Raw genomic sequence first — 20,373 nt, 5'->3', positions numbered from 1 at the left:
TTTTTGAGACAGGGTCTCCCCGTAGCCCCAGCTGTCCTGGAACTCACTATGTAAACCAGGCTGGTCTTGAACTCACAGAGATCCGCCTGCCTCTGCCTCCCGAGTGCTGGGATTAAAGGCAGGTACCACCATGCCCAGCAAGATTTATTATTCTTATTTTATGTACATAAGTGTCTGCCTGCATGTATATATGTGTACCGTGTGTGCCTAGTGCCTGAGGAGGCCAGAGAGGGATTCAGATGCCCTGGAGCTGGAGTTGCAGTTTTGAGCTGCTATGTGGGTGCTGGGAACCAAATCCTGAAAGAACAGCCAGTGCTCTTAACTACTGGGTCATCTCTATAGCCCCCTCTGTTTTCTTAGGTTTTTATTTGTTTATTTTAGTTATTACTGTTTACTTGGTGTTGAGGATTGAACCCAGGGCCTGGAACATAAGCATGGGTGTGGAGAACAGAGGACAACTTTAGGGGGTCAGTTCTTTCCTTCCACCGGAATGGAACTCAAATCATCAGGCTTGGCAGCAGGGCCTTTATCTACTGAGCTATCTCACAGGCATAAAATTGTATTTGTATGTGTGTGTATGTATGTATTTGCATGTTTATGTGTGCATGTGTCATGGCACTCATGTGGTGGTCAGAGGACAACTTGCCTCTGATCCAAAGATCAAACTCAGGTCATGAGACTTGGTACCATGTACCTTTACCTACTGAGCCTTGCCTTTTGTTTCTTTGAAACAGGGTCTCAAGTAGCCCAGGCTGGCTTTGTTAAGTAGTTGAGAATGACATTGAACTTTTGACCCTTCTATATCCAGCTCTTGAGTGTGGGGATCACGCTTAATTTATATGGTGCTGGGGACATGCTTCACGGATACTAGGCAAGCACTCTAGGACTACCTCTGCCTCCTGAGTCCTTGGATTAAAGACATGCATCGTCACACCCAGCAACATTTTTTTTTTTTTGTCTTTTTGAGACAGGGTCTCCCTGTAGCCCCAGCTGTCCTGGAACTCACTATGTAGACCGGCTGGCCTTGAACTCACAGAGATCCACCTGCCTCTGCCTTCCAAGTGCTGGGACTACAGGCGTGCGCCACCATGCTGGGCACCCAGCAAGATTTTTAATTAAAAAAAATTTAATCAAGCCGGACATGGTGGCACACGCCTTTAAAACAGGGAGACCCTGTCTCAAAAAAAAAAAGACCAAAAACAATTTTTTTAAATATTTATTTTTATTTTTTAATGTGTATGTGTGTATTGCCTGCATGTACGTACATGCACCCATGCTGTGCAATGCCTGTGGAGGACAGAAGAAACTGTCCATGTGTGTGCTGGGATTTGAACCCAGGTCTTGGGCAAGAACAGTGTTCTTAACCGCTGAACCATCTCTCCAGCCCCTCCAAAAAAATTTTAATTAAAATATTTATTTAGCTGAGCGTGGTGGCACACACCTTGAATCCCAGCACTCAGGAGGCATAGGCATGTGAAGCTCTGTGAGTTCGAGGCCAGCCTAGTCTACACAGCAAGTTCCAGACCAGCTGGGGCTGCAGAGAGATCCTATCTCAAAAAGACAAAAAAAAATGTATTTGTTTATATTTATTTATTTGTATGATTGTTTTCCCTGCATGTATGTAAGTGCACCCATTCCCTTGGAGGCCAGAAGAGGGCGTAGGATCCTCTGGAATTGGTGTTAGAGATGGTAGTGAGCTGCCATATGTGTGTTGGGAACTGAACCCAGGTCCTCTGGAAAAACAGCAAGTGCTCTTAACCACTGATCCATCTCTTCAGCCCCAAGGTTCCCTATTTTTATTTTTCATTTTCATTATTATTGTAATTTTTTTGGTCTTTTTGAGACAGGGTCTCCCTGTAGCACCAACTGGTCTGGAACTCACTATGTAGACCAAACTGGCCTTGAACTCACAGAGATCCGCCTGCTTCTGCCTCCCAAGTGCTGGGATTACAGGTGTGCACCACCATACCCGGCATGATTTCTTATTTTTAATCATATATGCATGTGTGTCTGCATGAATACGAGCAGGTAAGTGCAAGTGCCCCTGGAGGCTGTTGGATCTCCTGGAGCTGGAGTTACAGGCAGTAGTGTCGCTTGACATGGGTGTTGGGAATTGAACTCTGGTTCTCTGGAAGAGCAGTATGAGCTCTTAACTGCTGAGTTCTCTCTCAAGCTCCCAGGCCTTGTTTGTTTTTGTTTTTGTTTCCCAGGGGCTCATATAATTAGGCTAGCTTCCAACCGGTTGTGTAGCCAAAGCTATCCCTTCAACTGCTGCTGAGCTTGCCTCCACTGAAAGTGCTGTGATTACAGGCAGGCCTAGGGCATAACACCAAGCCTGATTTTTTTGTTTGAGACAGGGTCTCACTAAGTAGCCTCTGCTGGCCTAGAATTCATTATGTAGACCAAGCTGGACTCAGACTCACAGAGATCCATCTATTCCTGCCTCCCAAGTGCTGGGATTAAAGGTGTAAGCCATCTCGATAGCCAAGCCTGATCTTAAATTTTTATCTTATTTTATTTTTAAATTTATTAGTGTGTTGGGGGGGTGTCAAATACCACAGCCCTCATGGAGGTTAGGGAACAACTCTGTGGAGTCAATTCTCTCCTTTCATGTTTATACAGGTTCCAGGGTTTGAGCTCAGGTCGACCTAACAGGTAAAGGTGCACTAAGGGCCTTTACCCACTGAACCATCTCCACGACCCTATTTATTCTTTGAGATTATGTCTTACAGTGCTGCCAAGACTGGCCTTGAACTCCTGGGCTCAGGTGATTCAGATGCCTTAGCCTCCCAGGGTGCTGGGATCACAGGCACTTGCCACTTCACCGAGTCAAAAAATTTTTTACAGTGTGTGTGTGTGCACGCGTGTGTGCGTGAGTCACAGAACATATTTGGAGGTCAGAAGACAGCTTGTTAGAGTTGGCTATATCCTTCCACCATGTGGATTCTAGAGATTGAACTCAGGTCATCAGGTTTAGCAGCAGGCACCTTTACCCACTGTGCTACCTCTCTGGCCTGCTCACTGAAATTGTAAGCAAGAAAAGAGGTTCAGGAAAGCTAAAGTAACTCATCCAGAGACACACAGCAAAGGAGTAGGAGGTGTGGGTCTCCAGACAGTTGTTTGTTCCTCTCTCAGACTCATTCTGGCTAGCTTCTCCCAATAGTCTAGGGAGCACTTTGAGCAGAGGGGCCTCTGCAACCTGCTCATTGTAGCGGAATCTCTGGTTATTCCAGACAAGCTGTCTCCTCCCTGTGGTGACCCTCCCTCAGTCTCCAGTGTGCAGTGTGCACGTATCCCTTCCTTAGTGCCGCACCCTCTACCAACCTTGCCCAATACAAAAGGGGTAGGCTGTTCTACCCACACCCCTCCCTCTGGGGTGTGAGCATGGACCAAGGCTCCTGCAACCTGAAGCTCTGGATCAATACCCAGATCCCTGGCCTCCTCTGAGAGCTCTCCTGCTGAGACAGCTGTGGTTGCTGGCTCCTCTGCTCTGCTCCTGCAAGCTGATACCTTGCAATACCCACATCCAATTCTTCTGCCTATACTCTTCTGGGCCAATAGCTCTGGAGACAGCATGTTGAGTACTGAAGGTGCTGCGATGTCTGTCCAGTTCCTTGCACTGAGGACTGTAGTTGCTCTGGCCTATGGACTTGTGGGGGTCATTGGCTTGCTGGAAAATTTGTCTGTGCTGTGTGGGGATGGGTGACTGTGCTCAGTGAGCACCTGGCCCACCTTCTGACACCTTTGTCTTCAGACTGGTTCTGGCAGACCTGGGGCTGGCCCTCACTCTCCTATTCTGGGTAGCTGAGTCAGCACTGGACTTTTGACTGGCCTTTTGGAAGTGCTGTCTGATAGTCCTGACAGCCACTGTCCTCAACACCTGTGCTAGGCATCTTCCACTGAGCATTGCTTGATACTGGGTGGTGGCCATGATTGTGAGGCCAGGCAGTCACCTCACTGTTTTGAGCTCCTCTGGCTCCCCTGGCAGCATGGGTAGCAGCTGCCCTGGTGATTGTGCCCACGGCTATCTTTGGTGGTGAGAGTGAGCTGTGGGACCTGTATCTCTGCCTATTGTGCTTCCCCAGCAGATATTGGCTGGGGGCCTACCAGCTGCAGAGGGTGGTACTGGACTTCATGGTGCCCTTGGGCATCATCACCACCAGCTATTTGCTGCTGCTGGCTTTCCTACGGCAGAGGCAGCGACAGCAGAGTGGCGGCACTCTATCCGTATCCGTATTTCTTCCTCTGCTGGCTCCCTAACCATGTGGTCACTTTTTGGGGTATCCATACCTATGTCTTTTTCTACACCATCCATACCTATGTCTTTCGGGTCACTACCTGCCTGGCACACAGCAGCAGCTCCCTCAACCCCATGCTGTATTGTCTCCTCTGGTGTGAGCCCTGGTCAGCTCCTTCAGGGATCTCCAATCAAGGCTGTGGCCCCAGAGCCAGGCCTGTGTGGAACAAGTGGCCCTCAAGGAGGTAGGCGAGAGGCAGGTAGCCAGTAGCCCTTCTACCCTACTCACAAAGATCAAAGAATACTTGGATGAAGGATGCAACCTGGACACTTTCTAGGATCTGCCAGGGGCAGGACCCACAAGTCCTAGGCTGCCTTCTCTGATAGGCCGAAGTGTGGCTAGAAAGACGATCTTTGATCATCAACATGTGAGCAGTTGAATGGGGGAAGCTGGAGCCCAGGTAGGAGTGAATGTGGCAAAGCTTATTGCTCTTTGGATACGGGAAAGAACAGGAACTGAGAATAAACCTGGATCATCTCTAGATTGATTGTCTTGACCTTTCATGCAAGTTCCACCTGCAGTTCAACATGGGTTCATTTTTGCCCCATTTTTGCTTTCTGTAAGGAGTCTCAGAACTTTTCCCATAGGAGTCTGGACTACAGGTCAGAAAACTGTTCTTTCTATTCTTCAAATGTCATCTCAAAACAAGAATGTCTCATGCTTTTTAGGTACCAAGACCAAAAATGCTTTTCCCCTGGCCATCTCACTTAAAAAAATTTTTTTTTGAGTGCATTGCCTGCATGTATATAAGTGCACCTGTGTTGTGCAATGCCCAAGAAGGTCAGAAGGTATAGAATTCCCCTGGAACTGGAGCTACAGATGGTTGTTAGCTGCCATATGGATGCTGGGAACCGAACCCAGGTCCTCTACAAGAGCATCCAGTACAAGAGTACTGCTGAGCCATCTCTCCAGCCCCAGCATCTCCTTTTTTTTATCATCTCAGGGGAGGCCATAGAAATGATGCCAGCAAGGCCTTCACTCAACATCTATAGTTTCACTGTAGGAAGATATCAGGCTGGGACTTGTTGGATCTCAAGCATCTGTCAGATACTGGGTGGGTAACCCTGGTGATTCCAGTGTCTGTGTCTCCTTAACTTAGGGGTTAAAGGGAGATAATGGCAGGTGAAAGACATGGGTGGGATGAAGGAAGGCAAGAAGTACAAAAGGGCTTGGGAGGCTGAAGGTTAACAAGGAAGCAGAAACCAGAGGTACTACAGCCATGCTCTCTACCCACGGCACACAGCTCTGCGTATCAGCTTAGTGCCAAAGCATGTTTGAGCCTTCACCTTAGGCAAATCACCTCGATGCATCAGTTTTGTTTTTTTTTTGTAACTGGAGACAGGGTCTCATGCAACCCAGGCTAGTCTCAAACTGTATCGGACAATGACTTTATGCCTCCACTTCCCAAGTGCTGGGATTACAGCTATGAGGCACCATGCCTGGTCTTTTCAGTTCAATCTGTTCTTCTCTTTTTCTCTGTGTATATATATTTGTGTGTGTTCACACTTGCATGTGGGTTGGCATCAGGTGTCTTTAATTGCTCTCTACCTCATTCTTTTAAATGATTTTTTTTTAGATGGGTATGGTGGCACAGGCCTCTAATCCCAGTACTAGGGAGGCAGAGGCAGGCAGATCTCTTGAGTTCAAGGCCAGCCTGGTTTACATAGTGAGTTCCAGGACAGCTGGGACTACAGAGACCCTGTCTCAAAAAATAAAATTACATTCATAGTGGGGCATGGTGGTGCATGACTTTAATCCCAGCACTTGGGAGGCAGAGGCAGAGGCAGGCAGATCTTTGTGAGTTTGAGGTCAGCCTGGTCTACATAGAGAGTTCCAGACCAGCTGGGGCTACAGGAAGACCCTGTCTCAAAAAAAGACCAAAAAATTACATTTATTCTGGATTGGAAAGATGGCTCAGTGGTTAAGAGCACTGGCTACTCTTGCAGAAGACCCAGGTTCAAACCCCAACATCCTCATAATGGCTAGCAACCATCTGTAAGTCGTTTTAGGGATTCTGACACCCTCTTCTGGCCTTCGGGGGCATTGCATGACATGGGTGCACTTACATACATGCAGGCATAAACAGTCATACATACAAAATAAATAAAAATTTAAAGTTTAAAAATTACTTTTATTCACAAAACATTAAAATATAAACTTAAAGGGGAAACAGCTGGAGAGATGCCTCAGCAGTTATGAGCACTGGCTGCTCTTGCAGAGAACCCAGGTTCAGTCCCCAGCACATACACTGTGGCTAACCACCATCTGTAACTCCAGTTCAAAGGGATCTGACACCATCTTCTGACTTCCATGGGCATTGCACACACGAGTGCACTTTGCAAGCAAAACACTCATACACATACAAAGTTAAGAAATAAACCTATAGTTACATTTGTTATTTTTTTAAGAATTGATTTGGTGCATGTTTGGCCAAGGGGATGTGGGCCATAGGGCATGCATGGTCAGAGGACAACTTGGCTGTTTTCTCCTCTACCATGTGGCACCCAGGAATTGAAGTCAACTCAGATCACATCATGTTTGAAGGCAAGTGCCTTTACCTACTGGGCCATTTTTATTTATTTTTATGTGTATAAGTGTATTGCCTACATGTAGGTAGGTGCACCTGTGTCATGCAATGCCCAAGGAAGACAGAAAAGGGAGCTGGATCCCCTGGAAATGGAGTTACAGATGGCTGTTAGCTACCATGTAAATGCTGGGAATTGAACCCTGCAAAAGCAGTCAGTACTCTTAACTGCTGAGCCATCTCTCCAGCCCCTCCTCCATCTTTAAAAAAAAAAAAATTTTCGGCTGGGCGTGGTGGCACATGCCTTTAATCCCAGCACTTGGGAGGCAGAGGCAGGCAGATCTCTGTGAGTTCAAGGCCAGCCTGGTCTACATAGTGAGTTCCAGGACAGCTGGGGCTACAGGGAGACCCTGTCTCAAAAAGAAGAAAAAAAAAAAAAATGTATTTTTTTGCACCAAGTGTGGTGGCACATGCCTTTAATCCTAGGACACGGGAAACAGAGGCAAGCAGATCTCTGTGAGTTCCAGGCCAGCCTGGTCTACATAGTAGAGTTCCAGGCCAGTTGGGACTACAGAGAGACCCCGAGTCAAAAACGACCAAAAAAATAAATAAATAAAATAAAAAAAATAAAAACAAAAAAAGTGTGGCCAGGCTTAGTGGCACACATCTTTAACCTAGCACTCAGAAGACAGAGGCTGATAGATCTCTGAGTTCCAGGTCAGCCTGGTCTACAAAGTGGGTTCCGGGCCAGAAAGGGATACATGATACCCTTTCTCCAGAAAGAAAAAAGTGTACATATGTGTGTGTGCATGCTGTATGTGTGGGTACCCAGAGGCCAGAAGAGCGCGTAGGATCCGCTGGACTTGAGGCTGCAGGTGGTTGTAAGCTGCCCAACATTGAGTGCTGGGAACCAAACTCAGGTCTCTTGGAAGAACAAGTATTCCTAACCACTAGGCCATCTCTCTAGCCCCTGGCTTATTTTTTGAGACAGGGTCTCTCACAGTATTTGGAGCTCACTGTTTGGCTTAATTGGCTGGCCAGGAAGCCTAAGAAATCTGTCTCTGCTTCCCTAGAGCTGGGATTATAGGTGTACACTGCTGTACACCCAACTTTCTAGAGGCTGGGAGTGTAGTTCAGTTGATAGAATGCTTGCTTAATCCCTTAATGCTTAAGATCTTTCTTAGCTACACAGAGTTCAGGCCTTAAAAAAAGAAAAAAGGCTGTTGAGAACTCATCAGTGTCTATGGCAGTGTTGGCTATTATTTTCATCTTCCATGTAAAATGCAGAGGAGAAAATAAGGACAACTGGCAGACAGGGTCGGGGAGCCATCCAGGTCTTGTCTGGAGTCTGGAACGATCTTACGTGCTCTGGAGTATAATGAAAGTCTTGCACAAGGCACTGGTTGCATACATCCATAAAGGCACATTATCCACACACACAGTAAAATATTTTTTAAAAAGGGCCAGTAAGATGGCTCAGCCTTTAGTAAAGGTGCTTGCCACACAAGTCAAAACCCACTCTAACCTCCAAGGTGCACCACGGCAAACATCATGCAGTTTTTTGTTGTTTTGGTATTTTTGAGACAAGCCCCAGCTGGCCTGGAACTTGCTATGTATACCAGACTAGCCTCGAACTCAAGAGATTCACCTGCCTCTGCTTCCCAAGTGCTGGGATTAAAGGTGTGTGCCACTACTCCCACCAAAAATTTTAATAATAAAAAAAATTTTTTTTTTATTTTGATATATCACAGTGAAAGATTTATCGTCCTCTTTTTTTTTTTTTTTTTTTTTTTTTTTTTAAAAAAAAAAAAAAAAAAAAAAAAACCCAGGAGGATGGCTGTTGGTAAAGTACTAGGAACAAGCATGAATACTTGAGCTTGAAATGCTCCAGCACCCCATGTAAAAATGCTGGGTATGGGGTGCTTGAAAGTGTTGACAGGAGGATCCCTGATGCTCATTGGCCAGCCTAGCCAAATCAGCCAGGTTCAGGTTCAGTGAGACCCTCTTTCAACAAACCAGGTGGAGAGCAATTGAGGAAGGCACTCCAGCTTCACAAACACACAGGCACAAAGAACTAAAGGGTTAGCCTCAAAGCCCCCCTTCCAAGTGTCTCCCCAGAGCAGAGGGTACCCCCTTTGGTTTCCACAGTCACTTAGAACCATCAGTGATATAGCTTATTCATCAGAGAGGATTTCCCTGGGGGCAGATTTTGGGAAGGGGAGGCGATGGATGGGATGGAGCTCCTGCTTCTATCCCACTCCCTTCAGGACCAAGCTCTCAGGCATGTCTGGAAGGGAAGCCACAATGCCTCAGGGCACCCCTAACTCAGTTCACCCAGTTGCTGAGTGACCCAATTTGTACCATATTAAAAGATGGGAAAGAGATTTAGCCTCTTGATGTTTAAAATGGTTCCAAAACTTAAGGGTCTGCTCCTGGTTGTCCAGGAAGATGGAAAATCCTTCCCCACCTAAACATTCCTCTCCCTGCCTCTAGCAGGCTCAGGGCCAGATATTGGCTTCTCTGGGGTCATCTGCTTTACAGAACCAGGGGGTAAATATTGACAGAACAGACCCATGTGATTGCATGTGGACCCACCTCTGGATGGGACAAAGGCGAGAAAGGAATGGTGGGGCAGTTGAGGGCTTGGCATTTCTCTAAGAGAAAGCAGCACAATTTAAGGCAAGAGGCTTGACACTGGCTCCTAGGAGCACAAAAGCCACAGAGCTTTGAAATGGCAGGAGGAACCAAGGTGAAGATGGTTGAGTTCTTAAGTGGGATCTGGGAGAGGCCAAGGGACAGAATGGTGAAAGGAGGGAGGGGCCTGGCTTGAGGCTGATGATGAGGTGGACAGGCAGAAGGAATGGAGCTCTTTCAAACTCACACTCTGGGATCTGTCTCCAGGTTCCAGGTTTTCTCCTGGATCCATGGGAGAATGGTGGGAAACCATGCTCCCTTCTCCCCCACCTCACCAGCAGCCTTCACTCAACCTTTGCAAGCATGGCTACAGATGCTTAGATGTTTAGTCTTGACATCTACTGAACCATCAATGTGCTTGAAACCAGAGCTCTGGTGCTTTTAGGCAGAGTAGCCAAATGGAGAAGTGAAAGACTTGTTTCTTGGCCTGGAAACTTTTTTTTCCATTGTGTAAAAGGAAAACAATTTAGGCTGGGTATACTGGCTCATGTGTGTAATCCCAATATCTGAGAGGCCAGGGCAGGACTGCCATGAATTCAAGGTCAGCCTGGGCTTTATAGCAAGACCCTGTCTCAAAAATAATAGTAAAGGCCAGGTGTGGTGGTGCATGCTTTTAATCCCAACACTCTGGAGGCAGAGGCAGGTAGAGCTCTATGAGTTCAAGGTTAGCCTGGTCTACATAGTGAGTTCCAGGCCAGTTGGGGCTACAGGGAAAACCTGTCTCAAAAAGATTTTTTTAAAAAAGTAAAATAAATAAGCCAGGGGTGGTGGCGCACGCCTTTAATCCCAGCACTCGGGAGGCAGAGGCAGGCAGATCCTCTGTGAGTTCGAGGCCAGCCTGGTCCACAGAGTGAGTTCCAGGACAGCTGGGCTACAGGGAGGCCCTGTCTCAAAAAGCGCCCCCCCAAAAATAAAAAAAATTAAAATAAATAACTATATAAAACAATTTCTACTGCCTAGGAGTTCCAAAATGGATGAGAAAGTGCCTTGTAAAGAGCCAGAAGCTGGTGGAGTGGAAGGTGTTGTTTGCCCCCCATGCAATTTCAATTCTACTTTCTAGCTGGCAGCCTGAGACCCTTCTTATAGGCTACAGGAGATATGCATACATGCACACCCTCCCTGCCCCACAGCCCAAGTATAGGGTATCTACTAGAAACAGGAAGTGAAAGGAACCAAAACCAAGAACTGAAACTAGTTATTGCCTTCCCAAGAGGCAGAGTGCTACTCCTCTGAGCATTCAGCCCTGGGCTCCAATGCTGTAGGCATAAGTATGGAGGAGAGGATAACAGGAACTGTGGAGGTTGGGGGTCAAGGACCAGATGTGGTTTTCAAGCACAGCATACAAATAACATGTAAATGAGTTTTCTAATATTGGAATCCCCAACAGCCACTGGGACCTGAGTGCAACTTCATTTTCATTCCTTGCGTTTTTAAAAAAGGATTTGCGGCAGCTCCATGTGTTGTACCCTCTTCGGTGAGGTGGCAATGGCCTCTACAGAAATCTCCATCACTGCCTGGCTGCAGCCATTGCAATCCTCACTGGGCAGTCATTGAGACAGTATCTCATGTGTTTCAGGTCTTTAATTTTCTCTGCTTGAGCTTTTTCTTTCTTTCTTTAAACAGTCAAATTGACAGAAAAATGGTTTGTGCTGGTGGGCATCAGGGTCCTACTGAAAAATCCCCTAAATTCTTGCTGAGGTTTCAACTCTGGTTGCTGTGGTGAGAGATGGGGTGAAAGTTTCTAGATTTCCTAACCCACCCTAGAGCTTCTTCCAAATGGTTAAGGAAGAACTCAGAATAGGAGCAAGCCCCTTTCTGCAGATGAAGGGAGAAGTCAGTGTCTCCCCAACTCCTCAGGTTCAGAAACATGGAGCTAGAAGTGCCTACAGTCTTCTTTAAAAATATAAAACACGTGCAATGGGCTTTGGTACAAAACGAAAAAAAAAAAAAAAAAATTCTGGTCCCTGTGGATTTCTCCTCTACCCCCAACAAAATATGGCTACCCTAAGCTCTGCTCCATCAACTCCAGGGAGCCGGGGTCTCTCCCTGTAGTTTCCACGGAGGTCAAAGAACAGGGAGAACAGCAGTAGGAGGCTGAGGGGAGAGGGGAGAGGGCCACGGTCCTGCCCCTTGCCCCCAGCCCTCCTTAAAGGGGCAGTAGGTTCTGTGGCCACAGCCTCTCTTAAGATGGGTGTCGCTGGGGTGGGTGTTAGGCTGGAACCCAGCAGCTGCATGGCTAAGCCTGAACATACCCCAGTAGTGTTTAAAGGACAAGGCCCCCTGATCCTTATGGCTTGGTTCCCATGTCCCTGGTCCTTTAAATCTCCCTCTCCCCCCTGTAACTAATAAACAATAAATAAATAAAATTTCCTAAGTAGAGGGAAGAAGGCATGAGAAATTGGCATCTGTGGTATAGCTCTTGGATGCCACCAGGGGTACTGTAACCTCTAAACCCCCAGTTCCTACATGGCCCCAGGCATCCAAGGATCCCAAGAGCTGGCAAGGACAATCAGCAGTTCTTTCAAATATTCCCGCATTGTTGGCAGAATGAAGTTCCCAAGGTTTTCCCCCTTCAGTAATGTTCTTCTGTGGGGCACCAGGATGGGGGGAGGGTCCCCCTTAGCTCTCTGAAGCCACAGGCTCCCCGTCTCGGCTTTCTGCCTCTTCAGGGATGTCCTGCATTCGGGTGAAGTCTGAAGAGGGACAGAATAGAGCTAAGTGAGGAAGATCTCCCAGGAGGAGGGGCACACACTCATACAGAGGCCTGCCCAGTGTAGGCTGGCAGGTCTGAGCACCATGGAGGGATGACCCTCAAACACTAAAGTCACCAGCATATCCTAGAATATAACAGAAAATTACAAGAGATGTCTGATTAAGGGGTTGGGGATTTGGCTCAGTGGTAGAGCACTTGCCTAGCAAGCGCAAGGCCCTGGGTTTGGTCCTCAGTTCCGGAAAAAAAATTAAATAAAAAACAGATGTCTTAAGGGTTTGGAGGTCCTTGACATTATTTTACTTTGAAAATAGATTTCTACTTGAAAAGGTTGGCAGTCATCAACCAACTGGAAGACACTGCTTCTTAGAGTTCCACCACCTGTTTGTCATCCACAGAATAGGAAATCTTCGACATCCGTCACAGGATAACTGGATCTCAGGAGTCACTTAGAGCCTATCCATATCCAGTCCAAGGGCTTAGACCTCAAACCCCACAACCCTGCCAGAGTCTCACCTCGTGGACTGTGGGGTGGAGACAGACGGTTACTGCTTTCTTCCTCACTGCCAGTATCAGGGTCACTGCTGTCCTGAAGCCGTTCTTCAGGACTACCCAGCTCCTGCCTCTCTTCAAAGGGTCGGTGGATGGAGCGAACAGTCACTGGCAGATCCAGGCGGTCATGGCCTCGACTGGGCTATGGACAGCAAAAGCAGCAATCCAGTGGATGAGCACAGTCAAGGGGGCAGGCTCTGCTTGGCTAGAGCAGTGGGCCCTTCTGGGCCCCAACATGCACATCAATGACTCTTCAGTGGTCTCCTTTCAGTGGGATACCCGTCTTGTTTGCCTTCAATGCTCATCCCTATGATGCTCTAAATTTTTCTTTTTGAAACAAGGTACTATGTTGCCTAGGTTGGTCTCAAATTCCTGGGCTCAGGTGGTCCTCCAGCCTTTGCCTTCAAATAAAGGACTCCAGGCACCCACAATGCCCCACATGGACTATTTGCAGAAATCTTGAGGGAAAAAAAGTGGTTTTCTTTGTTGGCAGAGCTGAAAATTGCACGTTATCTAGGCAAATTGCACGTTATCTAGGCTACAACCGAACTATATCCACAGCCCAGAATTTCTTTTTGGTTCAATCAGTATTATTTTGTGCCTACACATGCATTGTAAGGCCAGAAGTCAATTTCAAGGGCTATCCCTTAGGAGCTGTCCACCTTGTTTTACAATAAGACAGGGTCTCTCATTGGCTTGGAACTCATCAATTAACCTAGGCGGGGGGCTGGGATTACAAGTATGGAACACTGAGCTCTGAATGGGGATTCTGGGGGGCATCCAAAAAGGGTTCATATAAGATGGCAAGCACTTTACAACTGAGCCATGCCCAACCCAACTAATAGTGTCATTCAAACCAGTTGTTTAATGTCACTTGGGCTCAAATCCTCAACAACTTTCAGATTCTATGGGTCTTTATATCTACCTGGGTCAGTTTACTACTCCAAGCAAACTTACCTGCGGGGGAGTGAAGCTCAAGTATAGGGCATCTCCTGCTGGGAGGCTGCGTCGTCGAGGATCCAGGGGCCTGCGAGCCCAGGGGGCCTCAGCAGGAAGTGGTTCATTCTGGCCCAAGGCGGCCAGCTGCCTGCGAGCCTCTTCAGCCTCCCGTTCCAGCAGGGCCCGGGCCTGCTCACTTTCTCGGAGCCGGGCTTCCAGGCTACCAGCCTCAGTTGCCCGCTCTTCACCTAGTCGACGGCAACGCCGCAGCTCCTCCTGCAGCAATGCATGTTGACGTTGCAGCAGTGCCAGCTCTGTGGCCTGCTTTTCAGGAGCCACAGGGGCAACCGCAGTCCGGCCAGCTTCGCCATCCCGAGAGTTGGCCCGGGATAGCTTTTCCCACCGGTCAGGGCCCTCAGGGAACCGAGCTTCCATCAAAGTGTCCTGCTGGGCCACAGCTGCCTGGGGGTGGGATGAAGCCAAAAGGTGCTTCAGAACCATTTCCTCCCATATCTCCCTCATTTCCCTGGAACTCAGGTCATCATTCCTAAAGAGACTGGCTTGGGGAGTATGCAGGCCTGTCAGGATGACTGCTACCTACATGGGTACCTCTGGCTGGTTCCTCCCCTCTGTCCCAATTCCAGCCCTTGGCCACTGACCTGAAGGCCATGAAGAAGTCCATAGAGATTGACCAATCGCTGGAACACCTCCTGAGGACAGAGGAGAGGGTAGAAAAAGGCCCACACTTCAGGATGGGAGAATTTCCCTAAGTTATCAACAGTGTGTGGGGATCGATACAACCGTGTGTCTAGAGAAATACCGTGAGGTATATTCTCCCCAAAACCACCCAAAGCGGGCTACGTTTTCTAGCAGAGTAGCTTCCCTCTATCTCTTCCACCAAAGAATTCCCATCTCACCTCCTGGGGGGACCGCAGCTGATTTCCATTTCGATCCTGCAGAAATGGGCAAGGATGGGACGTAAGCAGGCACAATCCTGCCCCAGCAGCTTTCTGTTGAAGATCCACAGGCCAGCTGTACCCTTCCCACCTCTAGCCATGTCCTGACCCTCCCGAGAACCCACCTTCTGGCTAGAGTCTGAGTCTGCTCTGCAGAGCTCAATGGAGCCGTTAAAGGTTCTGGCCTCTCCATCTGTAGTGAAGGAGAAAAGGAGGGGGTACAGCTCACTTTCTCAGGAACTGGGAACGCCCACCCCAAAACACACCTCCAATGTCTTTATTTTTTTTGTCTTTTTGAGACAACGTCTCCCTGTAGTCCCAGCTGGCCTGGAACTCTCTATGTAGACCAGGCTGGTTTCAAACTCAGAAAGCCACCTGCCTCTGCCTCCCAAATGCTGGGATTAAAGGCGTGTACCGCCACGCCCGGCAATGCTTTTCTCCCACCTACTAACTTGGTCTCCTCCCCTATACTCACTGGCAGTGACCCCAGGACTGGTGTTACCACCACTGTCCAGTTCCAAGGGCATGGTTGATTCTCGGGATGTCAAGAGCAGCTCCACACCAGGCCCCACCAGCAGGTCTTTCAGGCCTTCCACTGAGGGGAAAGAGGAAGTGAATACTGGAGGGACAAAACCTTGTGGACTATGCCATTCACCCAACACAGACAGTTGATTCAAGTCATCTAGGAGTCCTTATTTAGGTAGGACAGTTTCAGCAGGGTGGCAGCCAAAGGTCATAGATGCCCAAGGGGTAACACAGCCTGTGCAAAGGGAGAGGAGTCCAACAGCAAGGCCAGGCCTGTTCCCCTGCCCTTCCCAGGAGTAAGGACAAACCCTCAGGGTTTTTTTCATAGCTTATGGGGCTGGTATGTCCCTGGTCTTGGGTCTCTACTTTGTGATGCTGAGTGTGCAGCCTAGATTTCAGTGGGAGTATCCTCACCCTCGCGGATGGCATCTCGCAGGAGCCGCTCGCCTCGAGGGGACTCAAGGGATTCAGAGCGGAAAAGGCCCCTGGGCAGGGTGGGCAGAGGCATCCCACTGACACAATCTTCTTCTGCCTGGAAGTGGGTCATCTCAGCAAACAGACCGACCTTCTCCTGCAGCAATTCCACCAGTGCCCGGTCCTTTTGCTGGAGCTCCACTGTGGACAGGACAATTGAGTATGGAAGAGCTCAAGGATCCAAAGAGCCCTTGGAGAGGCAGCTTGGGGGTGAGGGTCAGGCTGGGCAGAGTGACAGCGCTTAATTTTGGGTTTGGGTTATTCAGGAAAAAAAAAAACTTTTTTGGGGGGGAGGGGAAGAAAATATAATTATTGTTTGTTTTGTTTTATGAAACAAAAGTAAAAATGATATGTAGCAAAGGGTTCAAGGTTTTCTACTTCATTCTCTCTATTGGGTGCCTGGCTACCCTTCTATCACTATGTTTCTCAGGCTGACTTGAAACTGGATACTCCCAATATGACTAACTTCTGGCCTCTGGACTTTTTTGTTTTGAAACAAGACTTTATTTTTTGTTGTTCTTGTTGTTTTTTGGTATTTTTGAGACAGGGACTCCCTGCAGCCCCAGCTAGCGTGGAACTCACTATGTAGATCAGGCTGGCCTTGAACTCACAGAGATCTGCCTGCCTCTGCCACACAAGTGCTAGAATTAAAGGCTGTGCCACCTCATTGGCCAAATCTATTTTTTTTTAGTTTTTATTTTACATATGAGTGTTTTGCCTGCATGTATGTAAGTGCACCTGTGTTACACAATGCCCAGAGGCCAGAAAAGGATGTTGGATCCCCTGGAACTGGAGTTAAGGATGGTTGTTAGCCACCATATGGGTGCTAGAAACCAAACCTGGGTCCTCAGGAAAAGCAGCCAGTGCTCTTAACCACTGAGCCATCTCTCCAAACCTTTTTCTTTTTTTTTAAATTTAATGTATGATGTTTTGCATGCAGGTATGTAAGTGCACCACATGCATGCAATGCCTGCAGAGGTGAGAAGAGGGCATTAGAGCCCCTGGAACTGGAGCTGTTAGCCGCCATGTGGGTGCTGGGAACCCAACCCACGTCCTCTGCAAGAACAGCAATTGCTCTTAACCACTGAGCTGTCTCTCCAGCCCCTAAGCAACTGATTTTTGTTTAGCAATGAGGTCACACCTAACCTTACTAATGTAAGTCTCTATAATAAAAACGTTACTCCAGCCAGTATTCTTCATTCCCTTCCTAGACATAGCCATGATAACATCTTTCTTGTTTTTGAGACAGGGTCTCCCTGTAGACCCAGCTGGCCTGGAATTCACCATGTAGACCAGGCTGGCTTTGAACTAACAGAAATTTGCCTGCCTCTGCCTCCTGAGTGCTGGGACTAAAGGTATGTGCCATCACGTTAGGCCCAATAACATCTTTCTTGAGAAATTATGCACACACACACACACGTACACGCACACACACAACACACAAATGTGAATGTACATTTATCTATCTGCACTACTCTCACACAAATTACATCATTCATTTTTACGTTGTTTTAAATCTGGCTTTTTTTCCTGAACAATATATTTTTTTTATGTGTATGAGTATTTTGCCTGCATATACATAAGTACACCCAGGCATGCAATGCCCACATTAAGTCAGAAGATAGTATCAGATCCCTTGGAACTGGAGTTATAGAGGGTTGTTAGCTGCCATGTGGGGGCTGGGAACCTGGGTCCTCTGTAAGAGCAGCTAATGCTCTTAACCACTGAGTAATCTCTCCAGGCCCTCTCTCATCTTTTTAAGAGTTGCCAAATATTTTGTGTACATATAATAAATCACCTAACGCACTCCCTGGGAAGGGACTTACTCTTGATCCGCCGGAGGTAGGCCTCATCCTCTGTCTCAATCAGGGGGAAGTCCTCCCTGGATGGGCATCTGCAGGGGTAACAGGTAGGATGGGTTTGGGGAAACGACACCAGGAATTAGCGTTCCCTGCTTTGCACACTTCCCTCTTCTAGAGATACCTCCCCCCTCACACCGTGGCTTTATTAGTTCTTTGCACCAATTTTCTCCATCACTATATTCCTTTCCTAAAGATTATAAAGATCATAAAAACTCTTAGCTGGGAGCTCTGGATCTAGGCTGCACAGGGCCCTGGGTTCAGTCTCTAGTACTATGAAAGAAAATAATTCAAGAGTTCATGCTTTAGGCATAGTTTTCAAGAACGCTTTTTTTTCAACTTTTTGTTGTTCTTGTTTTGAACTTCTGATTCTCTACGGTCACTACATCTGATTAATTTCAGTGCTGACAATGGAGTGCAGGGCTTCATCATGCTAGGCAAACACTCTACTAACTGAGCTATATCACTAGTTCTGTTGCTGAGACAGGGGTCTCATGGAGCCCCAGCTGGCCTTGAACTTCTTAGGTATCAAGGTTGACCTTTAACCATTAATCACTGTGCCCTCACTTTTGAAGCACTGGGATTATAGGCATGCCACACCTCACTAGGCTATTTTCAACACTTTTGCCTATACTTCGACTTTTTTCCTATTGCAACTTAGACACTTAGCTGACTGCCTCAAATCCAATGTATGTTCTAAGAACTGACTGCTTTAACACAATAATTCTTACATTTACTGTTTAAGTTTCTAAATGAAACTTATTCACCTCTCTAGTATCAATGCTTTATCCTCATCTCCATTTTTAGAAAATACAGGTAAAATGTAATACAAATAAGACCTTTCTGCTTATCACCTGTGATGCTGTACAGGTGACACTGCTCCATTGGCTGGCAGGTATGCCCCTTGGTCATCTCAGTGTGCATTTGAAGGGTAATTGGGGTTGTCAGCATATAAACTACTTCATGTGACTTATCCACCTTAGCTGATTCAGTCTATCTCTAGGCTCTGCCCAGACTATCAGGCCGGGTTCTGACCCCAGGGAGTACTGCTGCCTGGGAACTGAAGCTGTGCATACACGCAGGCAGCGGGCACACACTCACACGCGCACGCTCTGCTGAATGACCCGAATCCAGGTACTGCGGTCATCTCGGGATGCTGTGTGCACCTCATACATCTCAGGTGGGGCCGCACTGATCAGAAACATCCCTTTCTCCTGGTTGGCAATGTCTCTAACGATCAGATTCTGCAGGGATACCACCGAAGGTTTGTCCTATCAGGGAAAGGGAAGAATTAAGAATCCAGAACCAGCCGGGCGTGGTGGCACACGCCTGTAGTCCCAGCACTTGGGAGAGAGGCAGAGGTAGGCAGATCTCTGTGAGTTCAAGGCCAGCCTGGTCTACATAGTGAGTTCCAGGACAGCTGGGGCTACAGGGAGACCCTGCTTCAAAAAAAAAAAAAAAAAAAAAAAGAAAGAAAAAGGAATCCAGAACCTCACCTATCTGGGTCTTCAGTCCTGGAATGCCAAAAGGATTGAAGAAGACACTCCACATGCAAGAGCCCAGGCATCAGTCAGTACCAGCCAGAGGGGACTTAAAAGTATGTGTGACCCTTGATGATCTCTCCTCCCCTTCCTCCCTCTGGCCGGCCCCCCGACCCCACCCCTCCACCCCCAGTTCTCACTATGTACTTTAGGCTGGCGGCTGGCCTCAAAGTTGCTCTCCTCATGCCTCTGCTTCCCAAGCGCTGTGATTATAGGTTTGTACCATCACACTCAACTCTAAGTTCTACTTTATTTAGTTTTTTATTTATTTTTTTTATTTTATTTTTTTTTGAGATAGGGTCTCCCTGTAGCCCCAGCTGTCCTGGAACTCACTATGTAGACCAGGCTGGCCTCGAACTCACAGAGATCCGCCTGCCTCTGCCTCCCGAATGCTGGGACTACAGGCATGCACCACCATGCCCAGCTAGTTTTTAATTTTTCAAAAACAGGGTCTTATATAGTCCAGGCTGGACTTGAACTCACTATATGACTAAGGATGGCCTTAATTCCTGCTCCTCTTGCCTCAACCTTCCAAGTGATGGAATTATAGCCATGTGCCACCATGTCTAACCTTTACCTTCATCACTTACAAAATGATGTTAATAATGGCTTTCCTCACAGGTGTAAACATGCCTGTGCACAGTGGTAACACCTGATAGTTAACCTTACTTTGTATTATATAGAAGCAATAGTTAGAATGATTGACTCTGTTCAGAACTCTTTTGGGCTCAGTGAGGAAAACAAGAGCAAGGAGAGAAGGAAGGTCTCACCAGGGCAGGAAAAATGTACTTCTGGTCCTTCTCCTGGAGAAACACCAGCACATCTGTCATCAGCAGCATCAGCACATCTGGCCAAGATATACAGGTGAAGAACAGTCAGCACTAGGGGCTCAGTGCAACTATCTGCATCCTTCCCAAGGCCCTGGTCCAACTAATCAGATGGTGCTTCCCAATACCCTCTCCCTGGTCTCTCTTCCCTCTGGTTTCTTCCTTTACCTTTTCTGACCACCCACTTTCTCTCTTCATTCTTACAACATAAAAATGGAGAAGACAAGAGAGAATGCATGTGCTACCAGACAAAACAGCCTCACAGGGACCACAGGGGACTACTCAATGAGTTTAGAGAAACTCCTTCCACAACTAATTCAGACTTTTTGCTTGTTTTTTTTAGGATAGGGTCTCTCTATGTATCCCTGGCTGGCCTGGAACTCGCTATGTAGCAGCCTGGCCTTTAATTCAGATTCTCCTGCCTTTGCCTCTGGAGTGCTGGGATTAAAGGTGTGTGCACTTCACGTCTGGCTT

At 47.5% G+C, this 20,373-nt stretch overlaps 2 protein-coding genes across 7 annotated transcripts in view; one reads left to right on the top strand and one right to left on the bottom strand.

Moving 5' to 3' along the window:
• The first annotated feature begins 2,014 nt into the window (after positions 1–2,014).
• On the top strand, positions 2,015–4,621 carry Rxfp4 (relaxin family peptide/INSL5 receptor 4). The gene is given in 7 exon segments (XM_008855835.2): positions 2,015–2,028; positions 3,430–3,694; positions 3,696–3,964; positions 3,966–4,199; positions 4,201–4,400; positions 4,403–4,568; positions 4,570–4,621. Coding segments are annotated over 7 exon segments (1,200 nt in total).
• Positions 4,622–11,079: 6,458 nt separating this feature from the next.
• The window catches only part of Arhgef2 (Rho/Rac guanine nucleotide exchange factor 2), a 33,772-nt gene continuing 24,478 nt past the window's right edge, over positions 11,080–20,373 (bottom strand). For all 6 annotated transcript variants that reach the window (XM_029556859.1, XM_029556873.1, XM_008853851.3 and 3 more), the window contains 11 exons: positions 19,843–19,919; positions 18,633–18,802; positions 17,499–17,566; positions 15,613–15,813; positions 15,149–15,268; positions 14,799–14,866; positions 14,635–14,670; positions 14,377–14,427; positions 13,736–14,179; positions 12,743–12,920; positions 11,080–12,209 (listed from right to left, as the gene is read on the bottom strand). In XM_029556859.1, coding sequence (XP_029412719.1) covers positions 12,136–12,209; positions 12,743–12,920; positions 13,736–14,179; positions 14,377–14,427; positions 14,635–14,670; positions 14,799–14,866; positions 15,149–15,268; positions 15,613–15,813; positions 17,499–17,566; positions 18,633–18,802; positions 19,843–19,919 — 1,487 coding nt within the window. In that variant the 3' untranslated portion in view covers positions 11,080–12,135. The remainder of the gene's footprint in view (positions 12,210–12,742; positions 12,921–13,735; positions 14,180–14,376; positions 14,428–14,634; positions 14,671–14,798; positions 14,867–15,148; positions 15,269–15,612; positions 15,814–17,498; positions 17,567–18,632; positions 18,803–19,842; positions 19,920–20,373) is intronic.

The sequence above is a fragment of the Nannospalax galili genome, unplaced genomic scaffold (genome assembly GCF_000622305.1).
Source record: "Nannospalax galili isolate Female #2095 unplaced genomic scaffold, S.galili_v1.0 scaffold591, whole genome shotgun sequence".
In the NCBI taxonomy this organism is placed as follows: Eukaryota; Metazoa; Chordata; class Mammalia; order Rodentia; family Spalacidae; genus Nannospalax; species Nannospalax galili.
This window is presented reverse-complemented; position numbering and strand designations above follow the sequence as displayed.